The 18,805-nt window shown below is 44.7% G+C and overlaps 1 protein-coding gene across 2 annotated transcripts in view; it reads left to right on the top strand.

Moving 5' to 3' along the window:
• arhgap22a (Rho GTPase activating protein 22a) overlaps window positions 1-18,805 on the top strand; it is a 376,947-nt gene that overhangs the window by 53,319 nt on the left and 304,823 nt on the right. For both annotated transcript variants that reach the window (XM_078530720.1, XM_078530721.1), the window contains exon 2: window positions 6,495-6,694. In XM_078530720.1, coding sequence (XP_078386846.1) covers window positions 6,495-6,694 — 200 coding nt within the window. The remainder of the gene's footprint in view (window positions 1-6,494; window positions 6,695-18,805) is intronic.

Raw genomic sequence — 18,805 nt, 5'->3', positions numbered from 1 at the left:
TGGAGGGACAACCATCCTGTGCCTCTTTCTGGCTCTTGTGTGCTCTCCTCTCCTGCAAGTAGTGAAAGCCGGGAGGTGTGAATGGTTGTAATGGGTTGTGTGGAGAGTAGGGAAAGAGACCTTTTGTGTATGCCGCCTGTGATGTATGGGTGCAAGAGGGCAATAGGCTGAGAGTGAATGCTTCAAAGAAATTTGGTTATATAACCCTTTTTTGTTTCAGATTTCCAGCAATTTTTTTTAAAAATTTTATCGTGGGATGTGAGAGTTGCTGGCAAGGCCAGAGTTTGTTACCCATCCCAAATTGCTTTTGAGAAAGTAGTGGTGAGCCCCTTTCTTGAGCCACTGCAGTCCATCTGATGTTGGTGCACCTACCGTGCTGTTAAGGAGGGAGTTCTAAGATTTTAACAGGGGAGGAACTGCGAAATAGTTGGAAGTCCGGACGTGCAAGAGAACTTGGAAACTGGATGTGATGTGCAAGGGAACGTTCAGGCGGTGGTGGTGTTCCCATGTGTTTGCTGCCCTTGTCCTTCTGCTTGGTAGTGGTCGTGGGTTTGGAAAAGGGTGTCAAAGGAGGCTTGGTGAATTACTGCAGTGCACCTTGTAAATAGTACACACTGCTGCCATTGTGTTTTGTTGTCGGGGGAGTGAATGTTTAAGGTGGTGGATGGGATGCCAATCCTTCTGCTTTGAATTGGATGGTGTTGAGCTTCTTAGTCATTGGTGGAGCTGCACTTGTCCAGGCAAGTGGACTTTATGATGGAGAGAAGGCCATTAGTGAAGCAGCTGAAGATGGTTGGGTCTAGGACGCTACCCTGAGGAACTCCTGCAATGATGCCTTGGGGCTGAGATGATTGGCCTCCAAAAACCACAACCATCTTCCTTTGTGCTAGGTCTGACTTCAACCAATGGAGAGTTCTCCCCCCCCGATTCCCGTTGACTTCAGTTTTGCTAGGGCTCCTTGATGCCACAATCTATCAAATGCTGCTTTGATGTCAAGGGCAGTCACTCTCACCTCAGCTCTGAAATTCAGCTCTTTTGTCCATGTTTGGACCAAGGCTGTAATGTAGCCTGGAGCTGAGTGGCCCTGATGGAACCTAAACTGAATATTAGTGAGCATTTAATTACTGTGTAAGTGCCGCTTGATAGCAATATCAACACCTTCCATCATTTTGCTTATGGGATGGTAACTGAATCAGATTTGACCTGCTTTTCATGAACAGGACATACCTTGTCAGGTAGGTGCCAATGTTGTAGCAGGACTGGAGCAACTTAGCTAGGGGCACAGCTGGCTCTGGAGCACAAGTCTTCAGTACTACAGCCAGGATGTTGTTGTACCCAGTGTGTTCAGCCCTTTCTTGATAGCACATGGAGTGAATTGAATTGGCTGAAGGCTGGCAGCTGTGTTAGTGGGGAACTCAGGAGGAGGCCGAGATGGATCATCCACTTGGCTCCTCTGGCTGAAGATGGTAGCAAATGCATCAGCCTTTGTGTTTTGCACTGATGTGGTGGGCTCCTCCATCATTGAGGATGGGGGGTATTTTTGGAGCCTCCTCCTCCAGTTGCTTGTTAATTAAACGATTAGTCCACCACCATTCATGGCTGGATGTGACAGGACTGCAGAGCTTAGATTTGATCCATTGGTTGTGGGATCACTTAGCTCTGTCTGTGTGTAGTTATCAAATGCCTTCTTAGCCATTCACAACTTGACTCATTCTTTGAGATAATGAACAAAAGGAATTACAAAGGATTAAATAATTGGGATCTTTCACCCATAAACCAAATTTTAAACCAAATTGAATAACATTTTCCTAATATTTTGAACGAACATTTGCACATGAACTATTTGCACATTTCAGAGTAAAATAATTTATATTTATAAAGCCTGATGTACTGCTCCTATTCGTTGATGGGACAATCTTGGAACTATTTATGTTTGGTCAGTGGTTTTATTTTGCAGCCAGAAATTTTTTAATTAGACCTGCTGAAGACAGCCAAAGTCAGGCAGATCTGCTGAGCAGGTTTTTATTCTGCTAAATGCAGGAAAAGGATTGTCCACTTTTCTATTAATAACTTCCAGATAGAGATACATCAAAACCTCAAATAATGAATGTACCAGAACAAAGTGCCCAGTTCCAGTGACTTTATACTGGGCTATTGAGACATACAGGAGATCTGCCGTCATGTTTTTGAACAGCTCCTTTGCTACAAATCTGTTCTGGCTATTATGTACTGTTTGCTGCCAAAATGATCCATATCATTATGCATTGCTGGGCTACAGTGGCTGCTTTGTGCAGAAAATGCAAAGGCTGTAATGGCTTTAAATTTTGCCCATCCAGTGGCTCCTGTAGCACCAAGCCGCACCAACCCGTTTCTCAGTCTGTGAGCATAAACACATCTCAAACAGGGCAGTGGCTCAAAGGGAACGGGCGTGGAGGGGCTCCTATAGTTGGATTGGCGAAAGGGAGAAGGAACCAGGGCTTTAGCTGCTCATCATTCTCCAGTGGCCTCTGCTGGGCAGTGTATGATAAGTTGAGAATAGGCTTTGATGCTCTCTGCAGTCTGCCCAGTGACCAGTCATGTTCTCAGTCAAGGCTTAGGGCATTAGGAATGGCTGACTGAACAGTGTCCCACCAGCTTGTGGGGACCTTAGGCTATACCCTGCTCAAAAGTCATTCATCTGTATAAAAGTAGAAAGTTGCATCTGTCACATGGGCCATGGTATTCACGCTTTAATAGACAGTTCCTTTGCCTGTGAGGAACAATGGTTTAAATAGAGGGCTTTCGCTACTGCTGTGGCTGCTGGGATAGTCCAGCCTCCATAGCATTTAGCAAAATAAATAATAGGTGTTTCCAGACATGAGATCATTAATTAGAGCCAGCCTTCACTGGATGCAGCAGGCCTGACAATGCATCAAATTTTATCTGCCACAAACTGGGTGATATTTGCCAGGTTAACTCTGTTTCTCTCTCCACAGGTGCTGCCCGACCTGCTGAGTTTTTCCAGCATTTTCTGTTTTTATTTCAGATTTCCAGCATCTGCAGCATTTTGCTTTTCTTATTATAATATTTGACACATACGGGTAACAGTTGCAGGGTGCAGTGTTACCACTGGAATTTCTCCACAGTACAACTGGTTCAGGGAAATGGCTTAGAGGAGTAAACTATTGAAGCACACCTAATTTCAACAGGGAATTAAATTCAACGTGAAGGAGTTAAAGGAAGTCCCTTTGATGTAAATTATTCCACAAATGCTAATTAGATAAGCAGTCAGTGAAGAACCTATTAAATTATTTAACTTCACCCGACAATGAACTGATGATTTCTAAGCTTTAGAATGAGCTGGTTGATTTACTACTCCGATGAACTAACATCATCTCAAACGGCTTGTTAGCTATATTGACACAAAGACACAACCTAGAGGACCACACAAGGAAAAGTCTCCGCCCCGTTCAAAGATGAGTAGTTGATTGGCAATGGCCAGGTCAAAACTCCGAACAAGAGGTTTGCCAACAGGAACAACAACTTCAATAGAGAAAAATAACAGGGCCAAAAAAGAATGAATGAGTCATTTGGTAGTGCAGAACTTGAGTGTTGCTGGAAAAAGAGATATACTGCTGAAGCATTTCGTCTTGCTTCTAGCATAATATATAGCCACATATATTCACACACAGGGCCTTGTCTTTTGCAGACAGGAGCACGTTCATGCATTACGACTTTTCTAACTAAACAAAAGTTTGGGGGGCTGCCATTCCCTGGTTCATTCCCCTTGGCAATGCCTTGACCAATCAGAGTTGACCGACCTGGTTTGAATTTGAAACAAAAGCTTGGCAGTTAACAATTAACAGTTCTCTGCTGAATTCTCCATGGCAATGCCGCTACCAATCAGAGCCCACTTGCCAACCAATCAGCACTCTCTTTTCATGCAGTATAAATTGTTGCCCCCTTTACTGTTAGTTTATCTTGTGTACCTGTCCTGATGAGTGCAAGACGAAAAACTTCGATAGTATGTCTCTTTTTACTAGGACTCATTGCCCATTTTTGTTTCTATTTACATTGCTTCACTTGAAGTTATTGGTTATAGCTTTTAAGATATTTCTTAATTTTTTTACGGAATGTGGGTGTCTCTGGCTAAGCCAGCATTTATTGCCCATCCTTAATTGCCCTTGTTTAGAGGGAATTTAAGAGCCAACCACATTGCTGTGGGTCTGGAGTCACATGTAGACCAGACCAGATAAGGACGGCAGATTTCCTTCCCTAAAGGACATTAGTGAACCAGATGGGTTTTTACAATAATCGACAATGGTTTCATGGTTGTCATTAAACTTTATTTGATTCCAGATTTTTTTTTTCAATTGAATTCAAATTCCACCATTTGCCACAGCAGGATTCAAACCCAGGTCCTGGGTCTCTAGATTACTGGTCCAGCAACAATACCACTACGCCATCACCTCCCACAAATTCAGGTGGAGCTCATGAGTTCTCTACAGAAACAAGGAGGAATGTCCAGTTACCTCAGGAACAAACACTGTAAATAGGAAATTATTCCAGCTAATGCCCTGTCTGGAAAATGTACCTGAGCTATGTGTGGGGCCATAGTTGGAGGCTAATTGTTGGCGATGTTGGCGGAAGAGTATAAAAGTATTCTGAAATCAATATTTTGTGTTGTTCAGGATGGGTGTCAGTCAGTGAAATGCTCAGATTTCTACATTCAGCAGCTTAACCGAGACTGCATCATATTCCAAATGGGGTCAAAAATCTTTCGATCAAAGCTGAGACCAATAGAAAGTGATGGGAAATTGGCTTCATACAACTTTACTTGTTGAATTCCCTAATGGATTATCATAACTGAATGATTGAATTCTTACAGTAACATCTGAAGATATCTTAAAATATTTATTTTTCAAATCTCAATGCCCACACTAACCCATTAGCTTTAGTTTTAAATGCTGCATACTTGTGGAAACTTGTCTCTAATGTAATGGGTCCAGAATGAGCTCTAATTTTTAAGTCAGAAGGTTGTGGATTTAAGTTGCAATTCAGCACATAACTGAGGCTGGCATTTCAGGGAAGTCTGAAGAAAAGTACCAATTCATGTAGGTACTGTCTCTCAGATGAGACAGGGGTGATATCAAAAAGCACTTCTTCAGAGTTGGAGTGCAGCTCCAACAACACTCAAGAAGCTCAGCACCATCCATATCACCCCATCCATAACACCTTAAACATTCACTCCCTCCAACATTGACCCACAGTAGCAGCAGTGTGTACCATCTACAAGATGCACTGCAGCAAGTCACCAAAGCTCCTTCGACAGCACCTTCCAGACTGCAATCTCTACCACTCAAAAGGACAAGGGCAGCAGATACATGGGAACACCACCACCTGCAAATTTCCCTCCAAGCCACACAACATCCTGAATTGGAACTATATCACCGTTCACTGTCGCTGGGTCAAAATCCTGGAACTCCCCCATAAAGTACTCTGGGTGTACCAACAGCACTGTGGGTAGATGCCATGTGACTACAGCGGTTCAAGAAGGTGGCTCACCACCACCTTCTCAAGGGCAGTTAGGATGGGCAATAAATGCTGGCCTGGCCAGCAATTCCCACATCCCGTGAATGAATAACTAATAAAAAAAATCAAAGGGTGATGAAAATCTGGATCTCTCTCCCTCAAAAACCTGTTGAGGCTTTGTGAAATGAAAGTTTCAAAACTGAAAATTTCCATCTCAACCAATACTTAAAAAGTGGATAATCTGGTCCTTAATCTCATTGCAGTTTGTGTGAGTTTGTTGAGCATAAATTGGCTGTTGCATTTCAACATTACAACAGTGAGTACACTTCAAAAGTATCTCACTGGCTGTAAAGCACATTGGGACATCCTTAGTGGAATGAAAAGTTTTATTGAAATACAGGTCTTTTTTTCCCTCTATTTGTAAGACTAACTCATACGTGACCCTGGGAGACTGAGGGCTTGAGCATCCCTGCTCTAATTAATGAGGTATTTTGTTGCCAAACCTTAGATCACACATCTCTCGGGTCTAGGGTAGATTCTGGAGTGTTCCTCAGGTTAAACACGAAATGGAGGACTGACCACGTTCTCAGGCATTCGTAACACAGCCAGCAATTGAGATATACAGATTCCAAAAAGTGGGTTTCCCTCATAACATAAATACATCTTCAAGGTGACTTATTCCCCGATGTTGAACTGTGATGCTTTTACATCCTTGTAATACTCAACTGGTGTTGCCTTTCTTTCAGAAATGTAACAATTATTTTCTCTAAAAATTTAGCTTTGGGCCAAAATATTGAAAAATAACATGGTGGACATGAATTGAACTTCGACCTAGCCATGGAAATTTCAAACACATTACTTTTTTTGTGGATGGCTCTGTCACAGTTAAACTTTGGTATTGATAAATTCTGTTCAATGTTGACATTGGTACATTTGAAAGGATGTCTTTGCAGCTCTCACCTCGTTGTTATTTCTGTTGCCAGCCCGGTCTAAAAGCATGGTGATGGGAGAGCAGAGCAGAGTCTCCAGCAGGCCATCCTCACCCAGTCTACAGGATAAAGCACTGAAATCAGGATGGTTGAAGAAACAGAGGAGTATCATGAAGAACTGGCAGCAGCGCTGGTTTGTCCTCAGGGGTGAACAGCTCTACTATTACAAGGACGAGGAGGAGAACAAGCCTCAGGTAATGCAAAGGTGCCATATTTTCATGAAGGCTCTTAAAACGACAATATACTTGCTTTGACCTTGTAAGACGTACACAGAAATTATAGTTGACCATCCTTGCATCTAATCAGTACAGCTGAATTGTTAGAAGATTTAACACAGCAAGCTCCTTTTGATAGGTTATCAAATCATATTCTACGTAATGATGTATTTATCATTTACCAGTTTGTGTATCTAATTTCTACCTATTGCTGCCAGTTATTTTCTGTTTTGACTCTGGCCATTTTGACTCATATAACTATCGGACTGAGGGGGTTAATTGACTGCACTGTTCCCAAATTCCTTCCTGTTGAGGAGGCCCACCAAGGTGACATAGCTTGAGTCTCTCTCTGGAGAAACACCTTGAGTGAGGTTGTACCAGCCCCTGGGTGGCAGGCTAAGTGGTGGTGGGCCTTCAGGCAAACACTGGGAACCCATGTCGGAATGGATTCACGACGCAGTCCCATGACTGGGAAAGTTTTCCAGCGGCGGGAAAGGCAGCGGCTGGAGTGACCGCAAGTCTGTGGCCAATTTAACCAATTAATGGCCCAGCTGAGGACCCTTACCCCAGGCTACTAGCATTATGCCAGCAATGGAGCGGCACTGTGCCACATAGGGAGGCTGAAGCTGCAAGCAGGTTGTCTCCCTCTGGCTTCTCAGAGTGGAGGGGACGGGGCCATTGAGGGGGGTGGGTGGGGGGAGGTGAGGGGATGGGTGGGGGGAGGTGAGGGGGTGGGTGGGGGGAGGTGAGGGGGTGGGTGGGGGGAGGTGAGGGGGTGGGGTGAGGTGAGAGGGGGCTGGGGGAGGTGGGGTTGGTGGGGGAGGTGGGGTTGGTGGTGCCCCAAGATGGATGTGTCACCTAGTTGTCCTTGCAGCCTCAGCAACAGTCACTGCCTCTCTCGCTTCTAGCGAGGTTTCTTAGCTGTGATTGCATGGACTGCCCACCCATCGTTCTTAACTGAGAGGCCGCCTCCAGGAAAATGTTGGTACTTGCGCCCTTTCGAGAAAATCCCAACCCTTCACCCTCACCCCTCTCTCTAGTTTCTCAAGCAGACCAACTGCACAACAATGTGTTTGCTTGAGAAACTAGAGAGAGGGGTGAGGGTGAAGGGTTGGGATTTTCTCGAAAGGGCGCAAGTACCAACATTTTCCTGGAGGCGGCCTCTCAATTAAGGACGATGGGTGGGCAGTCCATGCAATCACAGCTAAGAAACCTCGCTAGAGGCGAGAGAGGCAGTGACTGTTGCTGAGGCTGCAAGGACAACTAGGTGACACCTCCATCTTGTGGCACCACCAACCCCACCTCCCCCACCAACCCCACCTCCTGAACTGTTCCCCTTCTAAACCAAGTTACTTCATGAGGTATAAAAAGAGTGCCAAAGGGAACAGTGCACAGTTGGGATTCGCTGATAGAATAGATCACAATTATAGGCTTTAAACTAGACTCTATAAAGGATTTCATAAAATTGAAACCAGGATTAACTGAAAGCCCAAAACACCTATTAAAGTGTTTAAAAGACTCTACATTTGACTCAAATATTTATCGTACCCATTTCCTTTTAACTACTGGAAGGAAAGTACAATGCTTGCATTGCTAATAAAATGAGGTTTGAGATTCAGTAAAGGATGTGCAGCAGAACACCCATCCTACACTCATGAATAGCAGAGTAACTCATGGCGTGGACATCCATAAGTCACCAAGGTCCCATTCATGACTGATACCAATACACAAATCAATGGCTTTTTATTCAGTATTCCAGTTCGACTGCAAAGGTAAGAGAAGGGAAAGGAAAGTGCATTTTGTTGGTCCACTGTAGGGTCCCTGCCCTGGAATTACTTGCATCAGTGGGTAAGCAGGGGAGGGGGATCGGAAAAAGTAGAAGCTCACCTACTCTTCAGCTCCCCACTCAATTCATATAGTGCCCAATAATTCCTGGCCAGGCTATCCACAGGTGTTTTTTCCCTAATACAGTGCAAAAGCTTCAGTACACAGGTATATGGCATTCCTAAAAGGATATAGCAAGGCTGCACGTGGATGGATTCTTTTCCTGCCTGGTGCTAATCACACCCATTTAAAATGGCAACTCGGGCTGACAAAGATCTCTTAAAGATACACTGCTCTTTTTTCTTCCGCCAATCCATTGCAAGATATGAAAAGTGTACCCATGACAGGTGCTTATGCAAGGGGACGGGGAGGATCATTGCTGCGGAACCAGATGGGACTGAAGCAGGCTACCCACAATCTGCCATTATGCTGCCAAATGTATCTATAAGCCTGGGCACAGCTACCTGGCGTTGCCCTGGTGAAGGAGAACTCCAGCAGACATAGAGGGCCGAATTTTATTGGTCCCTGGCAGCGAGTTTGCAGATGGGGAGCTGTGCTCGTTGCCTACCCATCCATCCATGCTGCAATTTTATCAGCGCTGGGGAGGCCTCGGGTTGCCCACCCACCCGTGGTCCATTTAAGACCTTTAAGTTGCCAATTAATGCTCACTTAAGGGCCCCATCCCACTGTTGTTAGGATTTAACCAGTGGCAGAAGACACCCACGCCAACTGTCCGGCCCGGCAACTCTCTCTGTGTCGGTTAGTGGTGGGTGTCTTGAAGCTATTAATGTATATAATATTATTGGAAAATATTTTTCTTGTAAAATAGAGATTTAGCCTGTGGGTGTATCTTAATTGGATTAAAGCCAGCTAGTCTGGGTACTTTGCTGTGTACTAGTTTTGAGATGTAAGAGAGGTAGAGTACAATTGCATTTTTTGAAAAGAGCATTCAAGAAGTGGGGTGAAATCTGGCACCTCGCTAGCAGAGACCAAGCAATATGTTTATATTGCTAATAAAATTGGCACTATGAAAGGGATTTTATTATTAGAAGAGGTAGAATTCAAAGAGGCTGGTGATATAGTGAGAATTTACATTCAATGAGCTGTGCTAGGTATAACTTCAGTAGTTTTGTATGTGCAGGGAAGAGGCAATGTAAGATCAAAGCAACTGTAAGCCTACAATTGTCTCCACATGAACCAAAGTGAAAAGATCCTCATTTTGAATTTGTATGGTTAAAATGCTTTGCCTGGTGTCTGGTTAAGTCTACGGGTTGCTGCTCCCTTAATGCAGATTAGTTTGGGAATTTGTTAAAAGTTATGATCCTAGTAATTTGTAGCCATGTGTATATGTTTAACTTAAATTAATAAAATGTCTCATTTAGTTTAATATAAAACCTCTCGAGAACTGGTGGTCCGATCCCTGAATTTAGAGTTGCATCTCAAACATACCACTTAAAAATATAGGTTATGACAGTTGTTTGAAGCTTCCCTCTGGGATTTTTAAATAACTCAGCTTTACCAAACTGCTGGGTCATAACAGTGGGCAAGGGGTGTACCTCCTTAATGCCCCCCCACCACCAGATCCATCAGAGGCCACCCCCCTCTCCCGCAAGTCTTCACAGCTCCCTAGTTACTGTTCCCCCCTCCAGCCTGGCGATACCCCTCCCTGCACCCACCATGCCCATCGGATCACTTGATTAACCGGCAGCTCTTAGAGGTGGAACCGTCTTCCCAGACTGGGGGTGGGAATCTCGCCTCAAGTCAATTAACGCCCCTCCGAGTGTTAAATGGCTGTGGGGTGAGTCACTGGAGTGGGGGGTGTTCTCGCCACTGACTTTTCTGCTGGGAGGAGGGCCAGGAACTTGGGGGCCCTATTAAATCCAGCCAGTAGTCACACCATCTGATGCATAGGGATTGCAGTCAGCTCCAACAAGGGGACAACACTTCTAGTCAAGGTCATCCCTGCTTCAATGGTTCTAACTCTATGTTGGCAAACAGAGCTGTTAGCTGCAGTATTGATTAACTTGCGACCAGCAGATATAACAAATAGTTGACTGATGTACAGTGGAGCAAGGTCAGCGTTTTTTGTTTCCTTTTCCAATAAATCACAACCGAATGGCAATTTCAAATTGCTGCACTGCCTACAGGCAGAAATCACCACAGCGCTAGCTCCTGTCAAGCATTTTACTTCATTCTTCGTGGATGGGATGTTCTTGACAACCAAGCAAGCCAATCTCCATCAGCCTTACTAAACACATCTGCATTTGCCAGAGGACCGTTGACACACGGGTCCAAGCGTTATCCAGAAGGTTCCACTGGCTAGCGTGAAGTTTTAATCCACCCCTGTTCTCCTCACACCAAATGAGAGCCATTTTAATGGCTGCTGATGCCATTTCTGAATAGCTGCAGCAGCGCTTTGAGTTTTCTGGTTGTGCGTGACCATCATGCAAATTCGACAAAAAAACCACAAGTCTTTGCAAGATAACGGTGCACACGCAGACTAAGGAGGAATGGGGAGGGAGTTGCAGAGAGAAGTCCAAACCCAGGTTGGTGAGATGGGCTTTTAGAAAGGTACTGGGAATAAGAAGAACTTATTTGGAAAAAATTCCAAGGAACAGAGATTGTAAGAGTACATTCTCTGCTCCGGACCTCCTGGTATGGCACTGTCACTGCAGTGAATGTATATTAGGACATTCACATTGAGGTGGAAAATCAAAGGTTGGGAGTGTGCAATTTTCCAATTCCACACGGAGTGAGCCAAAATGTAGAATTTACCTGATGGTCACTGAAAGATTAGCCCCTTATTGTGGAAGCATGGGAGAGAGAAAGAAGGAAGGGTCCAACTTTAGAGGGGCAGGGGGCATGTGCAGGACATATGAATTGAGAACAGCCTTCAGACAGGATCAATTCAAAAGCACTGACCTTTAGAGTTGTGTGTGCTATGACCTTTATTCTAGTGAGTGCCTCCTGATGTGAGCAGCAGAGGCAAAGATGGTTCCCCATCAGCAGATTCTCACTGGGCTGCTGTAGATCCCCAAACTGAATCCCCTGACACTAGTAAAGATTCACACGCATGTGTTGCACTGGTATGTCAGCACAATCCCCATCTGGTGGGGGGACAGAGAAGAGGGCAGATGTTACATTGGTGCCCAGATATCAGAAAAAAAACATCATTTAAACCTGCCCATGCACCCTAAGCAAAACGAGGTTTGAATTATCATAATGCTGTAATACTTTATTTTTCTAATTTCTGCTTGTCCTCTTCTGAAGGCAGTGATTCATGCTGAGGGGTGGTTGGTGGGCAGTGCCCCTATTTCTGGTGACCTCCCAGCACCTCATCTCTATGACCAATCCTGAAGTGTCATCCTAGACAACAGCCATCCAATGCTTGACATTGTGATTGTCAGACCCAAACTTGCTCTCGTCTCCATCACACAAAAATCCCTGCAGGAGCCTTCGGACAGAGATCAGGAGCGAGAATTCCGATTTGTGTTTTTTTTCTCCAATTTGAGGAACTTTCAGGCAAATTCCTGTCCCATTACTGTTCAAGCTGAGAAGGGTTAACTCAAAGAAAGGCAAGCTAGAGCGCTGAGCCTGGGAACTCCCATTGGCTCAATCCCACACTCAGTGGGAGAGTGAATACATTTAAACAATTGAAAAACACACAAAGACACAGCAGTGGAAACACAAACCTGGAGTAGGAACAATTGATGTGCAGCCTGTGTAGGTCCAAATGTGATATGGGACCATGTTGTTAATTCAACTCGACATTACACTTTTTTAGATCACTGGTTGGATCCAATTAAGTGTGACTGTTTGGCCTGGCTTAATTCACCTGTTCAGAAATAAGAAAAACAAACATCACTTTCCCACATCAAATCATCTAACATTTTCTAAGTTCTCACCTCCACCTTCATACCTGGAGGACCATTTAAAGGTTTGAAGTTCTTCCTACCTTTTGCTCTACATTATCCTTCTCTATTTTAAACTTAGGCTTCTTTGTCCTAATATTCTGGTGTACTCTGAAGTAGTGTTTTGGACTTACATTATTAGTACCTTGTATGTTTCTAGAAGAGCCCACTCAGTCACCTTGTTTCAAGAAGGAGTGAGATATAGCTCTTGGGGCGAAAGTGATCAAAGGATACGGGGAGAAAGCGGGAGCAGGCTATTGAGTTGGATGATCAGCCATGATCATAATGAATGGCGGAGCAGGCTCGAAGGGCCAAATGGCCTACTCCTGCTCCTAGTTTCTGTTTCTATCAAAGTTAAATAGGCCTCATTCCTTGTATGTCAAACCTGTAATGTTAAGGATGTGTCTTGTGGTTCTTCTCTGCACCACCTCCGTGGCTTGGAAGTTTACCTTAGCGACCAAAATAGAACGCAGTATTCAAGGTCCACTCTGACCAGTATGCTGCAGTTTTAACGTGACATCTTCCAACTTGTACTTAATTAACCTAGCGACATCATTTATCATTCTATTTGCTGTATTTCACCACTGAGATTCAGCCCATGCTTACAAAACTCAAAACACAGTGTCCAACATTCAATGTTATTCTGCGACTAGACAACATTTGCTACATAACCCTCAATGTGCTAAGAATTATGCTGACAAACAATTTAAGTTGGGCTCGCAATGTGACGTATTCGTGTGTACTGGAAACTACATATACTAATACACAGGGCCCTGTTCTTTGCGGACAGAAAGAACAAGTACATATACTGTGCTTGTTTCAGCTAAACAGACTGAGTGACAACCGTTCACTGACTCATTCCTCAGGACAATGTCGTGACCAACCAGACCTGGCAGCTTGAAATGCCAGGTTTAAATTTCAAACAATGCTTGGCAGTTAGTTGTCAGCTACCATCACTGGTGCATTCTCCATGGCAATGCCTCTACCAATCAGAGTCCACTTGCCAACCAATCATCACTCTCTTCACATACAGTATAAATTGTCGTTTTCCCTTTATATTGGTATTCTTGCGAAGTGTCCTGATGAGTGCAAGATGAAAAACTTCAACATGTCTCTCTATTCAGCAACGCTTAAGTTCTGTACTACCAAACGATTAATTAACTATTAATCTCAGATCCCTTTCCACTTAATCTTCAGCTATTTCACCCCTTATATGGCCCATAACTTTCAATCACTGGGGGAGTCATAGCCCAGAGGTACCCCAGAAGATGCGCTGGGATGCACCCCCAGAAGCCCCCATGCAAGGAACGCACGACAATTGTCCAGGAATTTCAAACTTCTGATGGACAATTACCCAGCACAGGGAACCATCCAACGCTCCAATTTAACTCGGAGACTTCTGATGGTTCCAACTTCTTAGCAGAATAGTTATCCAGGGAAAGTTAAAAGAATTAAAACCGCTCCTAAGACCTGGGTAACTATGGTACTGATCACCCACCTCCGACTCCCCCCTATGGTCCTCCTGACCCCCTTGACTACCCCACATCCATCCTCCCAAGCCCCTGACTATCTTCCCAATCCCCGACTACCTCCTCACACCTCCCGACTACTCCCCACCCTGCAACTACCCCCACCCCCCCCCGACTACCCCCAGCCCCAACTACCCTCCCAACCCGCCAACTACCCTGCTAACCCCCAACTAATCTCCCACAACACAACAACCCTCCTGACTGTGCCCCCATGCTCCCTGACTACTCCCTCAGCCCCCGACTACCCCCATCCCGACAACCGCCTCACACCCCTCCGACCACAACCTCAGCACCACCGCCCCCCCCGACCAACCCCTCAACCCCCAACTACTCCCAACTCCTGACTATCTTCCCAAATCCTGACCAACCACCCGACCCCCACCCTCGACTATGCCCCACCTCCCAAACTACCTTCCCGACACCCCAAATACCCTACAACCCCTGACTACCCTTCCGACTCCCCTCCACCCGACCCATCCTAGTACCCCCCCCTACACTCCAAACCTACCCACTTACCTTACACATTTACCTTCTCCCTGGCTTCTCAAAATAGCTGGGGCCTTTAAACTTACCTGCTTTAAACTTCCAGCAGCTAGTACTGTAAAAAAGGGGGCGTGTCTTCAATTCCCCCGATGAGGCTGCCCTAGACTGAAGGCCTCGGGAACCCGCTGCACTGCACTACCCTCGCCAGGCCCGAGTCGGAAGGGCGGGCGAGAAAGGTGCAGCTCCCAACTAAGGTAAGTAAAAAGGAGCAGAGAGACAGTTCTCTGAAGTTCTGGCCCAAAACTTACTTGAACAGCTTCAACCCCCCTCAGATGAATATTGGGGATCTGTCGGCAGGACAGAGTGCCGAATATGGAAGTAAACCCAGCGTGCAGGGATCCCCAGCACGCCTGCCCTCTTGAGTCAGCGGCGACTTCGTTGGCTGGATATATGAGTCGAAAGTATGGCGGCCACATCCCCGAAGACATGCTCTATGGCGAGCTTGATATCGGCACGAGACCAACAGGTCATGCACGTCTGCGATACAAGGATGTCTGCAAGCGAGGCTTCAAGTTGACCGGGATTGGAGTCAATGCATGGGAAGTCCTTGCTGTTGAGCAGAATGCCTGGGAGACAAGCAGTCAGGAAGGGTGTGGAAAAAGCAGAGGACAGAAGAAATGGAGGAAAAGAGAGCCCACCGGAAGGGAAAAAAAAACACCAGTTGGCCTCGGGCCATCTGTGCCAGCTGTGGAAGGGACTGCCACTCACGAGAGCCTCCACAGCCACAACAGACGATGTTCAATACAGAGGTGACATCCATCCCAGGCACAATCCCCCATCTCCTGAGATGGACAGATACCAATAACAATAACAATGTAGTTTACCTGACCATATGAATTTCAGCTGCCACTGATATTCTGTTTGTAAATTTTATCTGATGCCATTTGGAGATCCCTTGTTGCTTCGTCCAGCTTGCAAATTCCCCCTCTGATTTAATATCAACCACAAAACTGACCGGCTTGAGTTGAATGTCTAATCCCCAAGTCATTAATATAGATGAGGAATAATCCTAGAGTGCTAGCACTGCCCCCTGGGGACCGCATTTGGTACTTTGCCCCCTCACTTCCCCTACTCATCGCTTTCTATGTTTCATCCACAACCAGGTTTCGCCTTAAGCTTTGTTCTATCTTCACTTTCATGACAGTCTTTCAAGAAGGCCTTTATTGAAGGTGTTTTGAAAATCGAATAGTGCGCAAGTTATTCTGTCCTGTCCATTTGGGAAGAGCATTTCTGGTAAAAATCAAGGAGGTTCATCAGGCAGAATCTTCTCCACCTAAATCTATTCTTCTCTAATGGGAACTTTAGCATAGTTTTCTTTGAGTATATTAATTCTCTGTCCATTCCCATTGACATTCCTTAAGGAATTGACATTCCTTATCCTTGGCTTCCAGTTATAGAGCTGGAGGAATTCTTGTTGTTTTCCGTCTCCTACTCTACTCATTTCCAGTTCTCTTTGCCCCTCTGATCAGCCACTTCTAAATATCTACTGAGGCCAGACAGTCTCACCGTGTAACGAAACTCAGGGCAGGATGATATAAATTGAGCACCAGCCTACGTCAAAGTTACTAATGGGCCAAATTCCCATAGGCTGCTATGGGAATAAAAATGAGTGATGGTGACTAAATATACTTTCACCAAAATGGAAGGAGGACATGGTCAGTTGCCATGGTGATAAGCCTGTCATGCTCTGCCCGATTAAATTGCCTCCCGATGTTCAAAGGAGACGAGAAACACAACAGCAAGAGTTCTTCCTGTACCATTCACTGCTTAGGTTTGCGCCTGAAGATTAGCCACTGGGGCATCTTGAATCACTGAACGACAGAGTATCTCCTTTAAGATACTCCTTAAAACTTAATTCATTGACCAAACTGTTGGCCACCTGACCTGATGTCTCCTTCTTCTATAGTCTCGATTTTTTTTTGTCCGATTATGCTTCTGCAAAGCGTCTTGGGATGTTTTGCGTTAAAGGCGAGATATAAATAGAGTTGTTGTTGCTGTTGAGAAAGTAGTGGGCAGTACTGAGCAAGCACTATTGGGACCTGCTCAATTGTACCCTAGTATGCAATAGGATTTTCAAAGGGATGGGAATAAACTCAAGGGAAGGACGGGCGAGTTAGTGATGTTTTACAGATGCATGATACCTCACCGGATGTGAAATGCAAAATTAATTAAACCAATTTCCTAGTGTTAAGTGGCAGTCAAATCTGCCTCACAGAGGAATACGCAAAGGTACAATTGCTGGTGAAACTTCAAATGTGGAAGCATTGTTCAACACAAGATAGAGCACTAATTGAGATATCTGTACAAATAGTTCCAATGTTCTTCCAGCAAAGATAAATCTGACTCTTGAGATTTTAAGTACAGCTAAAGCACTAGATTATTCCCATTAGACACCAGAGCATGCCTATTAATTCACTTTTTGAATATATTTATTGGGACACAGCAATTCCCTGTAGAAATCTCTTGAATATGCAGGACAAATGATAGATGGAACCCAAGAGATCACTGATCACACTGACTCATTAAATTGACACATCTATATAGTTATACTGCAATGGAAGGTGGAGATACCTTATTTGCCAGTGATTTGCCAGTGCTCTTTGTGTGAGCTCTCCTTCAGATCATCTTACATAAGCATTAGCACAACACGCTGCCACAACGTAGCAAAGGCAGTGTGAGTAGATGCCTCTGTAACGAGAGGGCTAGTCAAGCATTGCATTATTGACTTGACATTGTCAAATGAAGCAGCTATTTAAAGCTCTCGCTCCTAATGCGAAGCAATATTCACCAGAATCGATCAAATCACTGATGAAGAAACAAAGGATGTTGAAAGTGTTGGGAAGGAAAAAGATTTCTTTGAGGTTTTAGGCAGGGCTCAATAATGTTACTCTTAAATTAGAAATCTTCCTGTGTACTGCAAGCCCTCTTATTTATAATTGCAAAGCATGGTCCCGCCCATCAGAGCTGGGATGTTCATTACTATATCACAACCACACCGTGTGATATGTTTCTTGTGCAGTTCAAAATGTTTCACATATAGATTTTGTTTCTTTTTTCCCCCATCAGCTGCCTGATTCATATTGTGCCAAAGAAATGTAAGCTCCAGCAAAGCATTTTAACTGCTTCAGAGCCACATCCATTTCCTCAATGATATCCAACCTCTAAAAATAGCTTCTTGGTAATTGTAACATATTAAAGGACTGTTGCAACAGTATTGGTATAATTATTGTTTTTTAAAAAAATATATTTGTTCATGGGATGCGGGCGTCGCTGGTTAGGCCAGCATTTATTGCCCAGCCCTAATTGCCCCTTGAGAAGGTGGTGGTGAGCTGCCTTCTTGAACCGCTGCAGTCCCTGCGGTGTAGGTACATCCACAGTGCTGTTAGGAAGGGAGTTCCAGGATTTTGACCCAGCGACAGTAAAGGAACGGCGATATATTTCCAAGTCAGGATGGTGAGTGACTTGGAGGGGAACTTCCAGGTGGTGGTGTTCCCATCTATCTGCTATTCTTGTCCTTCTAGATGGTAGAGGTCACGGGTTTGCAAAGTGTTATTACATCAAAGAATGTGGTACAATCTTTTCTCGTGATTTTTTTTTTTTGGCATATTATTTCCTTTCAGTGGCAATCCAATGGGATTGTGGCCAGCAACATCGGGTCAAAGGCAGCTACAAAGCTCACTTTTTCATGACAGATATTCCCCCCCTCTTGTTTTTTTGGAAGCTGCATCACAATAAAATGGATTTCCCACCCCTATTAATCAAGGGAAACAAACAGATTAAAAACTCAGGCCAAGTAGAGCAAAAAGTCTGAAAAATTTCTCTCCCACCCTTAAAGAAAGACTTGCACAAAAATCCGGGCTGAATCTTCCGCGCAGTACTCTGGTAGTGCTGCGCTGTCAAAGGTGCCATCTTTCAGATGAGCCATTACACCAAGGCCCCAGTAGCCCCTTAGGTGGACAGAGAAGATCCCGTGGCACTATTTCAAAGAGGAGCAGGGGACTATTTTTGAAGTGCAGTTACTGTTGTAATGTCCAGAACGCCGCAGCCAATTTGTGCACAGCAAGATCCCAAAAACAGCAATGCGTTAATAACCAGCAAATCTGTTTTCGTAATTGTTGTGAGGGTGGCCCAGTTGCTGCTATTGGTAAAATTGATCTGCAGATACTTCTTGGGTGGAAACATTAAGTTTATTTACAATATACTCAGCAGCAACGACACATGTGCTTTCACCTCCAACTCTATCTCTACACTGACTGTTGAGGTAGCCCGCGCTACTCTCCTAT

Source organism: Cetorhinus maximus, chromosome 27 (assembly GCF_964194155.1).
Source record: "Cetorhinus maximus chromosome 27, sCetMax3.hap1.1, whole genome shotgun sequence".
In the NCBI taxonomy this organism is placed as follows: domain Eukaryota; kingdom Metazoa; phylum Chordata; class Chondrichthyes; order Lamniformes; family Cetorhinidae; genus Cetorhinus; species Cetorhinus maximus.
The sequence above is the reverse complement of the archived record's forward strand: the minus strand, read 5'-3'. Positions and strand labels throughout refer to the sequence as shown.